General features: G+C 35.7%; 1 protein-coding gene across 1 annotated transcript in view; it reads right to left on the reverse strand.

Moving 5' to 3' along the window:
• The window catches only part of Ccz1 (vacuolar fusion protein CCZ1), a 52456-nt gene that overhangs the window by 13565 nt on the left and 20093 nt on the right, over positions 1-18798 (reverse strand). Inside the window, exons 5-7 of the mRNA XM_089103121.1 lie at positions 10253-10428; positions 4630-4731; positions 452-603 (exon numbers count right to left, since the gene is read on the reverse strand). Coding sequence (XP_088959247.1) covers positions 452-603; positions 4630-4731; positions 10253-10428 — 430 coding nt within the window. The remainder of the gene's footprint in view (positions 1-451; positions 604-4629; positions 4732-10252; positions 10429-18798) is intronic.

Raw genomic sequence — 18798 nt, forward strand, 5'->3', positions numbered from 1 at the left:
TATTATAGTTTTATCTTGTTATTTTTTTTTATATTTCATACATTTTGTGATATTCAATTCCTACCTTTGATAGAAATAAAGTGAAACAAATGTCGAACTCATTTATGTTTTTATATTCTGAAGTTCAGCCACCTCCTTACTTTGTTCTTAATAGGCAGATTCATTATCCTTTTTCTTCGTTTTTATTTTATTTTTTATTGCTTGAGTACTTAAAAAAGTTATTTTTTCTTTTATATAGTTGGGGACACTGAAAAGTGCATAGCAGAAATAGTTGCCAAAAGTTTACTTTATTTCATACTAATCATTCACAAGCTAATAACTATCCACTTTGTTGTTTGTCCTTTTTTCTTTTCATTTTTTTTTCATAGTGTTTCCGTTCGAAATTCTTTTCACTGGAAAAGGGAGCTTTAACTTTTATCAAAACCTAGCTTTAAAACAAAAATTAATTTACCATCTACGAAGAGTATCACAGTCGAATTTAACGATCTGTAAGCAATAAGGGTACACTCAATGGGTGGTATACTGTCTAAGTGATTTAGAAACACTCTTGGCAGCTTGCCAATATTTCCAGAATTTCGGAGATCCACAGGGCCAGTTAAATACCTTAAAAACAAGGGCGGCATCAGTAAATAGCAGAGTTTTTAAAAAGATATTTATTGATCAACAAAAACAGCAAAAGCTATTAAAACAGTTATACATAAGTTGAGATCGAGCAATGCTTGCGAGGTCAACTATTTTAGCGCAATGAAACAATAATTTTAAAACGAAAAGATTAGATAAAGCAAAATAATAAATATAACAGGCCATAATCGAGAAATAAAACGAAATGAAAATATAAAAAACGGGTATAATATTTCAAATAAAAAAGTGGAGAAAGAACAAAAAAAAGACATTTTTTTCACTAATAATAACAAAATTCTGAACATTTCGGCTTGATTTCCGAAAGCCTTTGTCAACGAGAAAGAATTTTTTTTATATATATTCCATTGTCTTACTTGAAATATTATACCCGTTTTTCTATATTTTCGTTTCGTTTTATTTGTAAATATAAAGGCAGTGTGGTCTAAGAAATTACGTCTTAAAAATGAATAATAAATAATATATATTTCTTTATGTTTTTAAAGATAATATATAAGAATCATATATTTAATAATTTAAATGAGAATTATAAATGTATAATACTTAAAAACAAGAGCGGCCTCAATAAATAGTGTAGTTTTAAAAACGATAACCAAAAAAAAAACATAATAGACAGTTATACATGAGGTGAGATTGAGCAATGCTTACGAGGTTAGCTGTTTTCGCGCAATGAAACAATAATTATAAAAGAATAGATAAAGCAAAACAATAAATATAAGAGGCTATAAGAGAAAAAGAAAACGAAATAAAAATATAGAAAACCGGGTATAATATTTTAAATAAGACAGCTGAAAATAATAAAAACAATTCTTTTTTAACTGATAATACTAAGAGTCTGAATATCTCGGCTTCACGTCCGGAAGCCTTCGTCAACGGAAAAAACATTTTTTATTATGCACTGCCTCACTTGAAATATCATACCCGTTTTTCAATATTTTAATTTCGTTTTATTCGTAAATGAAAAGGCAGTGTAGTCCAAGAAATTATGTCCTAAGAGAGAATACAAACTAGCATATGATTTTTATGTTTTAAATATAATATAGAAGAATTATTTACATCGCACAATGAAACAATAATTATAAAACGAAAATAATATATAAAGCAAAACGATAAATATAATATAGGTCATAAGAGAAAATAAAAATAGGCATATAACTGACACGAGACAGAATAACACCGGGTAGGAAGCAGCAGTACAGAAACTCTGCCGATGTGGAAACAAAAAAAAGGGATAAATACTCCACAGCCGTTATTGGCGCATCGACGAATTGTCGATCATCGACGAAACGATCAATCAACGTTTCAATTCCTTGGATTTGGAAACACAACGACAAATAAACCCAGCGAAACGATAAAAAGCAATCAAGTATATAAATTAAGTAGTTTTGACGCCCCCTCGAATTTTTTTTTTCGACATATACTTTCTATCGAATTAATTTTTTTCAATGATGAATTATATGTGAATCTATAATATATATCTACAAGATAGAACTTATTCGTAGCATATACAACTGGTAGTTTGTTGAGAATCTTGCTTTTTGGGATTTTAGCAAGAGAAAATATAATAGCCTGAACCGTATACATGTGGATAAAATAAACACTTAGAAGACTAGAATCATGGAAATGATTCACCGATGACTGGATATCAAAATACAACATTGAATATGTAAAAATTTTGTTTGTTAAGTGTTAGAAAGAAAAATGGATTACAGAACAGCTTTATTGTATAGGTAACGGGTGTATCCAGAAATTCAGCCAAGAGCGGGAGGAGCCTAGGAGCCAGAATGTTGTCAGGGAGCTTACTTTCATAGACTTAAAACTGGCTGGCAAACAAGGTAAATATGCAAAGAATCAAATTTATAACTTCAACATTTCTATTAGTAAAAATTAGAGGAAAAATAGCAAAATATCAGCATTTATGAAGCATTTAAACATATTTTTGTAATATATGAGATCTTTGAGAGGGGTTGAGGAAAGATTTTAATATTTCATCCATTCCAATAGAGTTGATATTTCTTTCAAAAACAATGTCTTGAAACGAAATCCATTGAGAATCTACAGAGGAAAGCCATCTCGATTTCGATATTTTTGCACACTTATCTGAAAGTTCTCATTTTCAGCAAGGTCAGATCAAACGATACAGGGACGTATTCATATTTCTCAGGATTCAACCTCCTATGCTCCCTGTATACGCAGGGCCGTTCCTAGGATTGGTGGTACCCGGGGTAAAATTAATTTCGGCACTCCCTCCCGACTCAAATATAAGCAAAAGAATCCGAATCACGGCTACGCGGCGGGCTTCTATATATGGATTCTCATTATTGCCTGTCATCTAACCGCAGACAATGTGAGGCCTTTCTTGATTTCAAGGCGTCACCATAGGTTCGATACAAACACACTGGGAAAAACACGAAATCTTCTTTAAAGTTGTGACCTGTTTAGATCATTTTTGTGGACAGAAATGCAAATTTGCCAGTTAAAAAAAAAAAAAAAAAAAAAACTAAATAGCCAATTTCGATGCCGGACCCCACCACGACTACGGGCAGGCTTGTATATATTGATTCTCACTGTCGCTTTTCTTCCAACCGCAGACAATGTGAGGTTTTCCCTGATGTCATGGCGTCACCAAAGGTTTGATACAACCACCCTGGGGAAAATACAAATTCTTTCTTAAAGTTGTGGCCTTTTTAGATCGTTTTCGTGGCCAGAAAAGTCAATATGTTAGTTTTAAGAAAAAAAAAAACCTGTATAGCCAATTTCGAGGCCAGGCCCCGGCATGTGGCAGGCTTGTATATATTGATTCTCGTTGTAAGTAGCATACTCCAAATGAATCACCTTTGTTTGCCACTCTTTCCTCGGGAAAATGGAGGGCTCCCCAGGGAATACATTTAACGTTAAAGACTCCCAAAGACCTGTAATCACCCTTTGCGTAGTTAATAGCATATTTGTAGGTTTGTACTAGGTTTTGCACCATATTTTGTTGGCTTTTATTCATGATTCTTTGTAATTTTTGCTGGCGCAAGTATTCTAACTGTATATTTCTTTGTTCTTTGTTTTCTTTTAACATTATTTTAGACATTTTTTAATACCCTTTACCTTAGCTGCTCGGATTGGTCTTGCCGCATTTAATGTTCTAGGTTGTTTTCATTTGTCCTCAAGGCAATGTGAAACTGCTTAAAACGCCTTTTGTAAATAGACTAATTTATATTTGGTATTTTATACTTAGCTATGTCCCTTGTGTAATCTTGCATGCGTAATATCTATAAAAACGATACGTTCACCCCTTGGAGGGGGGGGGGGATGATGTAATTTATTCTCTTGAAATGTGGCCATAGATATGATGTTAATCATATGATTTTTCTTGTCAGTCATGTGTTTCTTGTGTAATGTGGCCTACATCATAGACATTAAAAAGAATACAACCACCACTCAGGTAAATATGACTTAAGTGTGCTTTTGAAATGTGCTAAAAAATGTGACGGCACTCACGAGATTTTTTTTTCAAATTAAGGCTCTTAACGAATTTTCTCAAACTCGTGATACGTCTAAATCGTTATTTTTAGGGCAGAAAATCCCAGGGTACAAATTGGCAAAAAAATATGGAGCCGTTTTCGAGAAAAAATGCACAAATAAATACATATACAATTATTCCTCATTTAAAGAGATAAGATTTACATACAAGTGTAACCGGAGACGAAGTAGTTTTGGGAGGGGTGAGGGGAATCTTGTGCTTGAGGGAAGGGGCAAACTACTTTGTCTCAGGTTATGCTTGTATGTACACAAGTATATATATATATATATATATATATATATATATATATATATATATATATATATATATATATATATATATATATATATATATATATATATATATATATATATATATATATATATATATATATATATATATATATATATATATATATATATATATATATATATATATATAATCAAAAATAGAAACAATGAAGTTACGAGAAAACTAACCTTGGTGGACTATACGTTTGATCTTGTTCGGCTGAGCTAGGAAAAAGACTAGTTACAAGGTAATGGTAAATGCACTGCATATCATGCTGTCCCAAGCCACTCCTGAAAACAAAACAAAAGTGTTAACAACAATTCCCATCAGTAGATCTCTGGACGGTAACGCACGAAAAGAACTGAATGTACACAAGAAATTAGTAGTTTTGATAAAGGCCAAGAAATATTATGGAAATCCAAAATTAGAGATTAGAATTCAACCAGCAACTATATTTTAACATGTTAGCTCTAGAATAAAAGAGTTGGGGAACTGACAGCGGAGAAACATTCGGAACGTTAACGTAGGTTTAATAAGAGTTAAGAACAATTGGCGCCACTTACAGTACGGTGTTATTCTGCAGAACTAGAGAAATTTAAAACAAGTTTAATTTTTATTTACCAACTAGTTTACCCATCACGCGTAGTTGAGATCTCAAAAGAAAGAAAACTCAAGGAAAATTTCTCCCTGTGGAAAATTCTCCTGCGGAGGAAAATTCTCCCACGGGAAATCCACCCGCGTATTAATAACAATCTTATTTAAAATTTTGACGTATTTAAAATTTCCGCATAAAGAAAAATCGACCCCGCAAACCCCCCACCCCCTGCAAGAAGATTCCAAACCAATAATTCTTGTTGGTTGGGGGGGGGGGTGGGGTTCTAATCCATAAAATGAAAAACACGATAATGCACAGAATCGATAAACACTAACATCGATTTTTTTCAAACGTCATGCTCTCCATAATGATGCTAGTCCCAGACTGAATAAAGTTGTCCTTTACCCTACATTTATATAATTTACCTAATTAATTAATTTTGATTACATATGCAAAGAGTCGGAAAAACATACACAAATCAAATTCATTTTAATACTGAAATCCCACATCCCCTCCGTGGAAATCCCATACCACAGGAAATTCCACCCAACTATTCTCCTATAAGTTAGGTTGAATACCAAACTAACTTTAGCGAGAAATAAATTTGATAATTTCGGTAGCGAGTTAGATGTCATAATTTATAATTAACTAACGGGTTAATTAATTATAAATTAGGTTCGTAAAGAGGAGTAAGTGTACTCCGATAAAATGAATGGCAAACAAGTTTCTTAAAAAAAAACTAACGAGAGACAAAAACGGCAGGATGCTAAAGTTCCGAAACTACGTTTACGTTATCTGGAGAGTAGTGGCAATATAGTCAATTAAATACAAACAGTCCATAAGCAGCACGCCACGTGCAGCTTGTAGCTTGCGAGAAATATACTACTAACGGTTACCACCAAAAATAGACAAGTAGACAAACAGAAAAAATTGTCTACGGATCAGAAGAATTATCCGTGGATAGTTTGAGGTAATCGTTTGCCCGACCGTATGTCAAACAACAAGCTGTGTGAAGGTGCGATTATATTCTACTTTCTAGGGCTATAATGAAAGAAAGGTTGAGATGACCGGGCCACGTTTTATGGATGAAGGATGATGAAAGTTCTTTATGGCCATTCATCTACAATCAAACGAAAAAACCGTCGTCCCTGAATAGGGTTAAAAACCGTCGTAAGGAAGAATTTAAAGGAAAAATATGCATTTGGAGGAAAATGGCTTCCCCACAGGTTCCTCCAGTGAAGAGGAAAATTATCACTGATAATTCGGTTGATTTGACTTCTACTGAATTTTTCTTTAAGCTGAATGCCTACTTATTATACTTTTTCCGTTATAGTGTCAAAGCATCTGACTTAAGTAACAAAGACCGCATTTGAGCCTTCAGGAAGGCTCACATGGGGCCCACAATGTCATTTTATGTTTTTACTACCTTAGATAATGCTTTTAACAAGTCCCTGGTTCCCTCTAGTTTCTCCTAAGATTTTCGACTTCCCCCTAGATTCTGAAAATTTCCATTGTTTAGCATTTATGTTGAAAAATCGGAAAAACTACTAAATTGACCCTCCCCTAGATTTAGGATTTAGTACCTGCCGCCATAAATTTGCAAAAACAGCAAAATAGGCCAATCACATGGAAGTTAACGAGAAAATGGGAACATGCCACAAAAACGTCATAATCAAAACAAGGAAAAAGTCTATAACCCTACATTTTGGAAAGAAAGTTTCAAGTACCTAGAAATTAAAAATTCCTACTTTAAATTATTCGTCATTATGTGTAGATTTTTGTCATTGCTAAAAGATATGTTAAGCTGAGAGAGGAAAACATGAATCAATTCTTGTTCCACTGGTTAAAAGGTCTTATCTAATGGCACCCTTAAACACCCCCAAAGTTTACTTTCTAAAGTTTATTTTGATGTCAGCGTCAAAGAATTTGATTGCCCCCTTACCAATCTTCATTCACAAGAATATTCCCAAAATTAACAAACGCACATGGATTTGATCCTTGGGGGAGATTTTCGCCGGTAAGGGAGTAAAGCCCCCTTTTGCGGCCATGGCTCTTCCATTTCTCGGAAGGTTCTTTTGAAGAAATCCCAAGGACAGTGGGGGTCTTCGTCTCCTTGTTTGTAAGAATACACAGCTTTAATCATGTTTTTTTTTCTAACTGAATTCTCTTATCAGCAATTTCTCAATGATGATTTTTTTCGAATCTTAGATTACAAATGGAAACTGGTTGGGCCTCACGGGCAATAATGACATTGATGAAAAGGTTTCAAATTTTCAAAACCTGATTAAAACAAAATCCTTAGACTTCTTCCCTGAGAAAAAAGTAAAAACTTCTTCTAACTCTTCAGACTCTGAAGCCAACTTGCTGCATAAATATAAAAAAAATTAAATTCAAATATATACATAAATATATAAAACAAAATCTTCGTATTACAAGAAATTTAAAGTCAAGGATTTGTTTTTCTTCTAAGCTAAAGTAATGGCATAATAGAATAAAAAAAAATTGTGGGAAAATTCAAAATAATACTGATCTCCAACTCCAACAAGAGGTCTTAGTTACAGGCCATGATCCGAACAAATTCCTTTCCTCCCTAGTACAAGATCTACCTCCCCCTGTTTAGAGATCCCTTATAATTTGACTTATTTCAATTTCTCTATTATTTCACCCTTAGACGTGGAGACAAAAGTTGAGAGCATACAAAAGTGCAGCACTTGTTAGTCCAGCAATTAGACTAATTAAAACCTTCGCTAGCGGTCTTTTTAATAAAATCGCTGACTTTTTAATAAAAATACGTGTGCGTATAGATTCAGATTTGGAATATGAGAATATTTGGGAAATTGGTGTTACAATCTGCTTGAAACTGTTAAAATTTCATCATGAAAATCAAACAGTTCTTGGTAACAAACTGTAAGTAAGGAGCGACCCGGCTCAATAGTAACCGAAACTCTAAAAAAGGGAATTTCGATTTGCTGAGTTTTATGTTGATTTCAAATATATAAGTTTCATCAAGTTTAGTTTTACCCATCAAAAGTTACCTGAGAAAATTTGCCTTATTTTCAAAAAAAGGGGGAAGAAACCCCCTAAAAGTCATAGAACTTTAATTAAAATCACACCATCAGATTCAGCCCTATAGAAGTTTCAAGCTCCTATCCGCAAAAATGTTGAATTTTGTATTTTTTTTTTTTTTTTGCCAGAAGAAAGATCACGGATGCGTGTTTATTTGTTGTATTTTTCCTAGGGGTGATCGTATCGACTCAGTGGTCCTAGAATACGCAGGAGGGCTCATTCGAACGGAAATAAAAAGTTCTAGTGCCCTTTTTAAGTGACCAAAAAAATGGAGGGCAACTAAGCCCCCTCCCACGCTCATTTTTTCCCCAACGTCACCCGATCAAAATTTTGAGATAATCATTTTGTTCAGCATAATCGAAAAATAAAATAACTATGTCTTTGATGATGCCTTAATCCCCCTTAGTCCCCGGGGGAAGGTCTGCAAGTTATGAACTTAGCCCAATGTTTACATATAGTATTGGTTATTGGAAAATACACAGAAGTTTTCAAGGGGGATTTGTTCTGGCAGTTGGGGGGGGGGTCGGGGACTACGTGGGAGGATCTTTCCTTGGAGGAAATCTTCATGAGGGAAGGGACATTGCTATGAAGGGGCGCCAGATTTCCCACCATTATTTAAAAAAAGATCATAAATTAAATTTTTTTCAACTGAAAGTAAGGAGCAACATCAACACTTAAAACGAACAAAAATTATTACGTATATGATTGTGTTCGCCCCCTAGTCATTACCTCGCTCTTTACGCAAAAGCTTTTTTATTCTTTCATCAGAGTTATTTATTCTAATTAACAGCCTTTGTGATTAAGCGGCCATTCTTAAAGAATTGGACCAAATTTTTTGCTTTAGCGTAAAGATCGAGGTATTGATTAAGGGCAAACCCCCTAATATACGTAATAAAAATATACGAATATAGAAGTTCGTTACGTAGTTAATTCGAAAGTTACGTCAGATCAAAATTTCGAGAAAGACATTTAGCCAAAAAAAAAGTAAAATTAATGTATAAATTTTGTTTTAATTATTCATGTACGGTGAGCCAAAATCAAGGCTGCATTAATTCAAGAACGTTCAGAAAATAAATAAAAACAAGTTTTTTTTAAATTAAAGTAAGGAGCGACATTAAAGCTTAAAACGAACAGAAATTATTCCGTATATGAAGGGGGCTGTCCCCCTCAACACCTTGCTCTTTACGCTAAAGTTTGACTCTGTCTAATAAATTTATTTTTTAAAACATTAAATTTTGACTTTGTCTCATAAATTTATTTTCTAAAACATTAAAAACTTCAGCGTAAAGAGCGAGGCGTTGAGGAGGGGACAGCCCCTTTCATATGCGGAATAATTTCTGTTCTTTTTAAGTTTTAATGTCGCTCCTTACTTTCAGTTTAAAAAACTTGTTTTTTATTTAATACCCCCAACAGTTGACGACGTCTAATAAAAAAGAACAATCAGGAAAAATAAAGCAGCTTGTTTACCGAATTAATCAAAACAAAAACACCCCCCCCCCCCCGCCCCTCTCCTGTTATTTCCTTACATTTTTTCATAAGAACAAACGCAGTCGATAAATCCACTAGTGCATAGACATAATAGATACGCTAATCACGCAACTGCAGAAGAAAGGTATAAAACGTCGTTTCTATACTCGTTATCAAGGTATGATTTTTTTTTTGTATATTTTCAATTTTTTTCTGAGAAATTTGACTTTTGATCTGTAGAATGTACAATATATGAGAAAAATCGTTTTGATTTGGCAATATTATATAGAGAGAAAAGAGTTTCGGTATGTTTTATAGCTGTTTTATTTTCTGATTTGATTCTATTTTTTTATTGAAAAAATCTTATCTTATGGCTCCTTAGTTAGTCTTCTTGTCTATAGGAGCCTAAGAGAAGCCAAGGCCGTACCCAGGATTTTTTTTCGGAGGGGGGTTTTACTAAAAAAAGAATTTTCGAGGGGGGGGGGGGTACACAAAAAAAATCAAAAAACGCATACAAAATTTGTTTACATACGTTTTTGTTACTTTTTACGAGTCAGACAAACATTTCGGGGGGGAGGGTCAAACCGGCCCCCCTTGGGTACGGCCCTGACAGAAGCATAGCAAAATTTGGGTTATCCTCCTCTTCCTTCCCTATTTTACGATAATATTATCAAAATACTTACCACACAAGGTAATTTTGGTATAGAAAAACGGAATGCTTAATTATTTGAAATGAATCTTCTAAGGCGGTCAAAAAATTTTGAACTCGTAGAAAAGCAAGGCGGTCCAGCGGTAGAAATTGAATACCTCTGTATATATCACTAACGGTCAATTGTTCAAAGGATAAAGTCTGGAGGTACTGCAAAATAAAATTGATCCGTTTTATAATCTAGTCCTCAAAAAGACCCAGCAAATAGACATGCAATATATTATTGCTTATTCCAATACAAGAAAGCCTAATATAAGGAAGATGAACAAAGAAATACTTGCAAATAGCCAGTAAAAGAAGAAGAAAGTGCAAATATTTCAGCCACAACTTTCAGTCAGCCGTTCATGGTGCAAAAAGGAGACTAAAAGTAGATAAAATCCACGAAATAAAACAAAAATTATACATTTAAAAAAAAAATTAAAAGAGAAGACACATTCTCATGTAACAGTAAAGAGGCTATCTTTTGCGCAGAAAAATGGCAGCTTATATATATATATATATACATATATATATATATATATATATATATATATATATATATATATATATATATATATATATATATATATATATATATATATAAATTACAACGCCATCTATAGTATATTCAAGGCTGTTGTGTCTGAGTTTGCATCTTGGCTGGTAACTTGGAAAAAGTTTCTGAACTATTTTGAGGTCTTTTCTTGTTGTTTTTTACACTCTAAAATTAGTTTTTTTGTCAATTAGTATTTGTATGACCTTCTCCAATTGATAGAATAAGCCCTCTTCACTGGGTATTCTCACCAGCGCCATCTTTTTTCTCGGGTAGATTGGCACGCCATCTACAGTTTCAATTTTATATTGTGCCATTTTTGATTCTTTATTGGTATGAAGTGTACTGGGAACTAGCAGAAGAGGGGAAGGAACCTCCCGCAAGCGACGTATTGTACCCGCCGGTATTAAGTTACCCGTAAATTGCGGGGAACAGTTGAGGGGGTCCTTACACTTCCCTTGTTCCTAGGTTCCTTCGTTGCCGAGCTGTATTTCATTTCGTACGAAGATGCCGCCCGATCGACTAGTCCTGAATGCGGTTTTAAATTTTGCTGTACGGGCAAGGAGTACAGGAAATACGTCTGCTGACATTATCCAAACTGGTTGCGGATTTTTTCCTGAAGAGAAAATTAATGAAGCAAAGAAGTTTATTTGGTCCGAGGGACAGATGTCTACCCGTCAAACGGATAGGCAGAAGAAAGCGGATACGTTTGCGGACATTCTGACAGTGTTGGATTACTGTGATAAGAATAATGTCCAGCTACCGAAGTTCGTCATATATGAGCCGGATGAAGTACCCTCTATTCCTGGTGAAGTTACAGCGACTCTTTCGCGCAAAGTAAATGACTTGTGCTTAGAGTTCCGGAACTTCGTCTCGGCCCAAAGCTACGCTGTTCCGAGTATGTCTGCAACTACTGAAGTTTCTATCAACAGTGTCTCTATCAATAATGGTCATGCTCATGTCAGTACTAAGCCATCCTATGCCGTTGTACTGAAAGACCTACCAGAGACTCTAGACAACCCAATTGCTCGTAAGGGTTTCGTGGATAGTTTATGTCCAAATTCTGACGACATTAGCGAACTTCGCAAGACTAAACAGGACTGGAAGCTCTACGTCAAGTCGAAGGCGACTGCAGAGAAGATTATGGAAAATATGAGGTCTAGGACACCCACGGTTACAGCGTCACTGAAGGAGCGCTTGTTCATCGGAGTTCTAAAACGAGTCCCAAATAGTATGTCCCACACGGATGTCGAAACTATTGTCCCAAATGCCGTAAAAGTAGTGGAAATAGGAAAATACGAACATTCGAAAGTATTCAAGGTGTACTTTGAATCCAGAAAGAATCTAGACCGTTTTCTCGCGGACTCCGTCCGCGTTGGCTACGAGAAGCTGCCTGCCGAGGAATTTAATTTCCTACCGAAACGTTGCTACTCCTGTCATGGACTCGGTCATGTGGCGGCAGATTGCGCCGCATCTCCCATCTGTGGCCGCTGTGGTGGCACTGACCACGTATCTAGTAAGGACAATAAGTGCAACAACGATATGTTCTGTATCACATGTAAAAAAAGAGGTCATACATGTTACAGTGTTTGGTGCCCTTCAAATAGACCTATCCCAGCGAAGAAATGAATCGAGGACCCTTAGCCTCTTATGCGATTGCCTCGTGGACTATAAATGGAAATCTGTTAAGTCGGTCTGTGTTTTTGAAGGACTTTTTATCGAAGTGTGACATAGTGTGTATTCAAGAACATTTTGCAAACACTTTGAGCCTGAGCCTTTTGGAACTATCAACTAATCGCAAAGTTTTCTCGGTTGCTGCGCGCCGCTCTCAGTCTCATGGCCGGCCATGTGGTGGTCTAGCGACTTACGTGAAGTCATGTTTTACTTCTTCTGTCTTTGATTCAGCAAGTGACTTTTTAGCGGTTAGAATCCAGAATGTGGTTGTGCTGAATGTATACTTACCCACGAACTATCGCGATGACCGTTCTGAGAGACTTTTTGCCATTAGTGTCGCTCGTTTATCTAAATGCTTGGGAAAAATAAAAGAGCAGGGCTTATGCTGCATCGTGACTGGTGACTTCAATTGTGACCTAACTGACTCACTTAATTCTTCTGGTGATTCTGTTCGTCCAAGTATTATCTTCGGTCTGTTTGATGATGATTACTTGGTTGCGCCGAAGACTAAGAGTTTTACTTACGTCCATAATTCGGGTAGCACATCTAATTTAGACCATGTTTGTCACACGCGATCTGTAACTATTGTGGAAGTTGGTGTTAGTGATTCTAGTTTTACGTCAGATCATTTTCCTCTGTTTTTTAGTGCTCGGTTTGATGATGTCGGTCCTTCTTTTATCCCGTTTGCTAAAAAGCGATCTGTGTTTTATATTAGTGATTGGGATAGGGCGTCATCTGATCTCTTCCAGAATGCGTGTAATGATATTCTGGCGAAAATTCGCGTACCGTTTGATTTATTAATGCGGAGTTCAAAACAGAATATGCGGGATTCCCGAATTCGGCTGAATCTATATTGTAGTGAACTTACTCATGCCCTATCCCTTGCAGAAAAATCGGCGGTACCCATTAGGCGAGTAAAATCTGGAACCGAAGAGCCCGGTTGGTCAACTAATAGTAACTTGCGCAATGCTTGCTTTTCTGCTAAGTTTTGGCTCTCGGTCTGGATTGAAGCAGATAAGCCGCGGGATGGGTGGCTGAGAAAACTGTACATCTATACGAAACGTCAGTTTGCAAAGCAGCTCTCTTTGCATCGGAATTCGATTATTTCGTCTTGTTCGGAAGAAGTTCGGTCGCGGCCTAATAAGCTGTGGTCTAGTCTTGTGAAAGAAGCGCCAAGTCAAACCCCGTCTCTTATACCACTTTCTTCATGGATTGAGCATTATAAAAAAGAATTTTCTGCTCCGGATCCCCATCTTCAAAATAGTTATAAAGCGAGACTCCAAGATTTCTTTGAGCATGCATCTAGTCCGGGACCGATTATTACAAAGAGTCTGATTATTTCTGCAATTGGGAAACTGAAGAAAAAAAGTCTAGAGGATATGATGGGATTTCTGCACAACATTTGTCGTTGTGTGGGGGTATGTTTATTGAGCATTTGGTCCTCCTTTTCCAAATGATATTTAATTTGGGAATTGTGCCCGAGTCTTTTTCAATTGGATGTCTGACTCCTATCCCAAAGAAAAATAAACCTCCTTCCGATTGTTCGTCTTTTCGCCCAATAACGGTTTCAACTGTTTTTTGTAAAATATTTGAAAATCTGATTATTGAGGAGCTTCGTACTAAATGTACAGTTCAGGCCCATCAGTTCGGTTTTCAGTCTCGCCTCGGGTGCGGCCATGCTCTTTCTGCTTTAGTATCCGCTTTAGTTGACGCAGAAGACCGCGGTGAAAGCATCGCTTTAGCCACTCATGATGTAAGGCGCGCGTTTGATTCGCTTCTCCACGAGGAGATTATACTGGATATGGGTTTGGCCGGTGTTGATCCCTGCTCTCTAACCCCACTGGCTGACATGTATGAAAATCTAAAAGCGGAACTTAAACTTCCTTTACCAGCGAGTGAGTGCACTAGCCTGTTGAATGATGTTGCTGTTTCTCCGCGTGGTAATCCCCTTCTCCCGGTAAAGAAGGGGTAAGACAAGGTGCCATTTCGTCACCGACAGCATTTAATAACAGTATCGTAAAGCCGCAATCGAAGTCACTTATGACTTACATTCTGCGCGGTGTTGATTTATCTTTGATTGGTTATGCGGACGATGTACTGAACCTGAGCCGCTTTCTGCAAGGACTAGAAGATAATTTTACTCGACTACAACAAGTGTATGCTCAGATTGGACTTCAGTTTAATGCCGACAAGTCTGAAGTACTGCTGTTTAATTCGAAATCTGATGCTGGTTGAAGCATCACACTTGGTGTTTCTACTGTTGGGCTCGCCGGTGGCATTGTATATCTGGGCCTTCCTATTGGACGGTCAATACTAGAGACGCGGCGGTTACTGCTTTCTCATTTTCAGAAGCGGGTTTCATTTACGTATAGCCGTATTGTGGCAAATAAGCGGAAGTTTGACCGTCGTCTGCTGGCCCGGGTGTACAATGCTATGGTTTTGCCTCATTATTTGTACCTCAGCCCATTCTGGCGTATATTTACGGCTACAGATAGACTGAAATTGCGTTCAGTGTACTACAAGTATGCAAAGTTTTTGTTGCGTTTACCACCATGGACAAGCAATCGATATGTTTCGCATCGGTACGGCATCATGAATCCTGAAGAAGCTATCCTAGCGCAGATTACTTGATATAATTTGACACTTAAGTCCCATCCCTGGGCTATGATTCTCCAGCAGTAGTTGGCATAAGCTGTTGGTTGTTGTGTTTGTTTTTTTTTTTTTTTTGTTTGTTTCAGAAGAATTAGTGTTTTTGCGTTTTTTCTTGTCTTTTGTTGTGCTCCATCTGTTTTTAATTGATGGGTAATAAATGCATTCATTTATTTATATATATATATATATATATATATATATATATATATATATATATATATATATATATATATATATATATATATATATTAATATAATATACATACATTACACAAAGATAACACAATGACTGAAAAATGAAACTTGATTTCATTGTCAAAAGCAAAATATCATAAGAAAATGGCAAATATTGTTTAATCTTATTTCCAATGATAAAATCTGAAAACAAGGAAAAATATATTAATCTTGTTGAGTAGAATAAATCGAACAATACAAAAGGGCTGGAAATACGCATATTAATCCATTTCTAATAGCAAAATGAGATAATAAAAAGAAGTTTTTTTTAGAGCACAGTTATACAGCATATTTGGGGTGGGGAGGGGCTACCGTCCCTCCCCCGTCCTAAATAATCTTATTTAGTAGATTGACTCAAACAATACACGAAGACTAAGAATAGACATTTCACTCCATTCTAGAATTAGATGAAAGTAGAATAACAGTTATAGGTACATTGGAGGGGGGATCCCAGTCCTCGGCACCCGCTCTTTATAGAATTGCCACAAAAAACCTACTCTTTTGATATATTTATTATCATCAAAATTCCTTTTTGGTCTTACAGTTAATATCAGCAAAAGTGGTTCCTTACAGTTGAGGAACTACTTGATATTATAAGGAAGATTCAACAAAAAGTTATTATATTAAAACAATAAGAACTGAAAACAGTGAATAACATAAGGATCTTTTAAGACTAACTCATAAAAATGCAGGGACAGGAAAAATGGTCTTTATTCTATTCTTAAATGTAAAAATTAAGATCATTGAGGAAACAATAAGAAACAATATAATTCCTAGGCTGACTGTCCAAAAGCTATACCACTTTCCCTGGACCAAAAAAAGTTTAGACTTAAATGTACGATGCATGATTAACCTATTGAGCAATGAATTTTACACTAGAGTCGGCGAATATATTTTACATAATTTTACATATTTTACATATAAAGTGAGACGATGAATACATATAAATTATTAGTCCAGTTTTGTTTTTCTTAGTTTTTATAGAGGAATGTTGGATTAGAAGGACGATTGCCGGTACATAACATTTTTAAGATTAGGTTAAGTGATTAATATGACACCTAATCGCAACCAATACTTCACCAATCAATTCAGATGGGGAGAAGAGAGCCACAGACAATTTCTGAAAGCGCAGTGGCTAGGCCTGACAAACCGAAACAAGAACAAAGAAAAATTAGGTAAATCATATCCCGTGAAATACTAGCTGTTTGTCACTGTCTAATATCCATATCTTGTCTTGGCTCTTCTTTTTGGCAACAACCACAGACTGTGTTCTTAATTCAGATTACAAAAAATGCTGAAAATGCATCGTAAATAATCGGATTAAAGACGCTTCTTGACTACTAAGGTCCCAGCGTCAGCCCTGAAGTATGTTGCTACAGTAGGGTTCCATATCCGGGTCCCGTATTACCAAGCTAAGGTCAAACTTACTGCGGCACTTCAGGACTGGAAAATACATTGCGAGATTGGAGGACGGATCTTTCAGATTTCTTGCTCAAAACCAAATTAACCACTTGTTTCTTAATAGAAAATAGCTCTACTGCTACATTAGACAATTCTAAACTTTTTTTTGCAAAATTGTGACAGTTTTGCCTAAAACTGCCAATAATGGGCCATCACATGATCCCCCAAGACTCTTCATATGAAAACTTCACATCCATTCTTAATACTCAATTCTATCACAAAGATTCCAGCCATCAAAGGAGAAGTTCTTTGAAAAAAATTAGCGGACAAAATTCAATATTTCCAAAGGAGATAGAGCCTTGTAAAGAATTTATGGAATATTCAGCTTGTGATTCTGTAACATCAAGAATATAGCACACATTTTAGAGGTTGAAAATAAGAACTAAACCATTAAGGAAAATAAAATTAATTTTTATGCCATTAAAATAAAAAAAAATCGGAAAATATGAGTATTTTTTGTAGAACCTCCTTGGTTTCACACCATCAATTTTTCATTTTATGCCAATATTTTTCTTCACAACCTAAATTATACTCAGGACCCCTGAGGGACACAACTAAGTCCTTGGGAAAACTTTCTATGAAAAAAAAAACATAAACACGAGCCATGCGTTATGTATCATGTAAGTGATAAATAGCCTACACAGAATCGGATAATATTAATGTTTCTGCAAAAATAATGGATATGAAGACATGATTTTCTCAACGCTATATGCTTAGAAACCACTGATGATACTATTAAATGTCATCAATACTGACTCCAAGTGCCAAAACTTTAATAGTGTAGTAGTATCCCAATGATAGCACCTATATCGTCAATGTTCGGTATTTTTTTTATTGTTTTTTTTTTACACTATTTATGTTATTTATCCAATGTAAAAATAACTGCATGGCGCGTTATTTTCTTTCAAATATCTAGTTAGAAATAACAGTCTGGCCTGCCGTTAGCTATTCTACAAAACAATGCTTCTCTATGGCTATTGTATTTTTATTTTACTTATAATTCAGTGCACTTACCGTTTTAGTAAGGGAAATATTCTCTTGTATAGAGTGATACAATTTTTGTTAGACCTACATACTTATAAATCGCAATTTAGCCAACTCATTTTATGGATGTTTTGTTGGTTTTTAGCTCTTATATTTCTATTTTACTGATATTTAGTAAAATTACATTTTTACTAAATAAAATATTCTCTTGTACGTTTTTCCTCTCGATATTCTCACTTTTTAATCCCAACCTGGCATGCATTTACTTATCACGTCCTAGCTAGGCCCTTGGATTTTCTGGGAGCCGGCGTTAACCCCCACCCCCCCCCCGGGAAAATACACACACCCCCCGCGAAAATCCCCCCACGATCTCCATAGATAATTCCAGATATCCATTAGAAGGGAAATTGAAAGTTCTACTCACCTGTTTACGTCAGAGGCCATCCTATAGCATTGCCAATAATAAAGAGCCATACGGGTTCAATGTATTAATATTTGTTTATTTATTTTATTTTTTCCCAGAGTGCCCTATTAGTGATTATAGGGCAACAAGCTAACCGCAAAACTGTTTTTACCTCAAACTCATCCGATAAAAATTTTGAGATAGCAATTTGTTCAAAATAATCCAAAGGTCAAATAACCATGTCCCAGGTTTTAAAACCCCCATTCCAGCCATCGGGATAAGAGCTGTAAGCTAAGAAAGTTGCCTATTGTTAAGATGTCGGACAAACATATCCACCCCTCATTGAGCCTTCAGGTAAACACAGAATTAGTTCTAAGGAAGGCGGAGGGGGGGGGGGATCGGCAGGTATAAATTGATATTTAATCCCTCTTGATTTCCGGGAATATTTCTGGTCTATGTCGTTATTATGAAAGTAAAGAGCAACATTAAACCCCAAAATGAGCAGAAATGTTCCGTGTAGGAGGGGGACTGTCCTTCCTTATCCTCATCTCCACCTCAAGGTCTTAGAAACTGCGGAGGA

Source organism: Artemia sp. Qi Xiang Cuo, chromosome 17, assembly GCF_049724085.1.
Source record: "Artemia sp. Qi Xiang Cuo chromosome 17, ASM4972408v1, whole genome shotgun sequence".
In the NCBI taxonomy this organism is placed as follows: Eukaryota; Metazoa; Arthropoda; class Branchiopoda; order Anostraca; family Artemiidae; genus Artemia; species Artemia sp. Qi Xiang Cuo.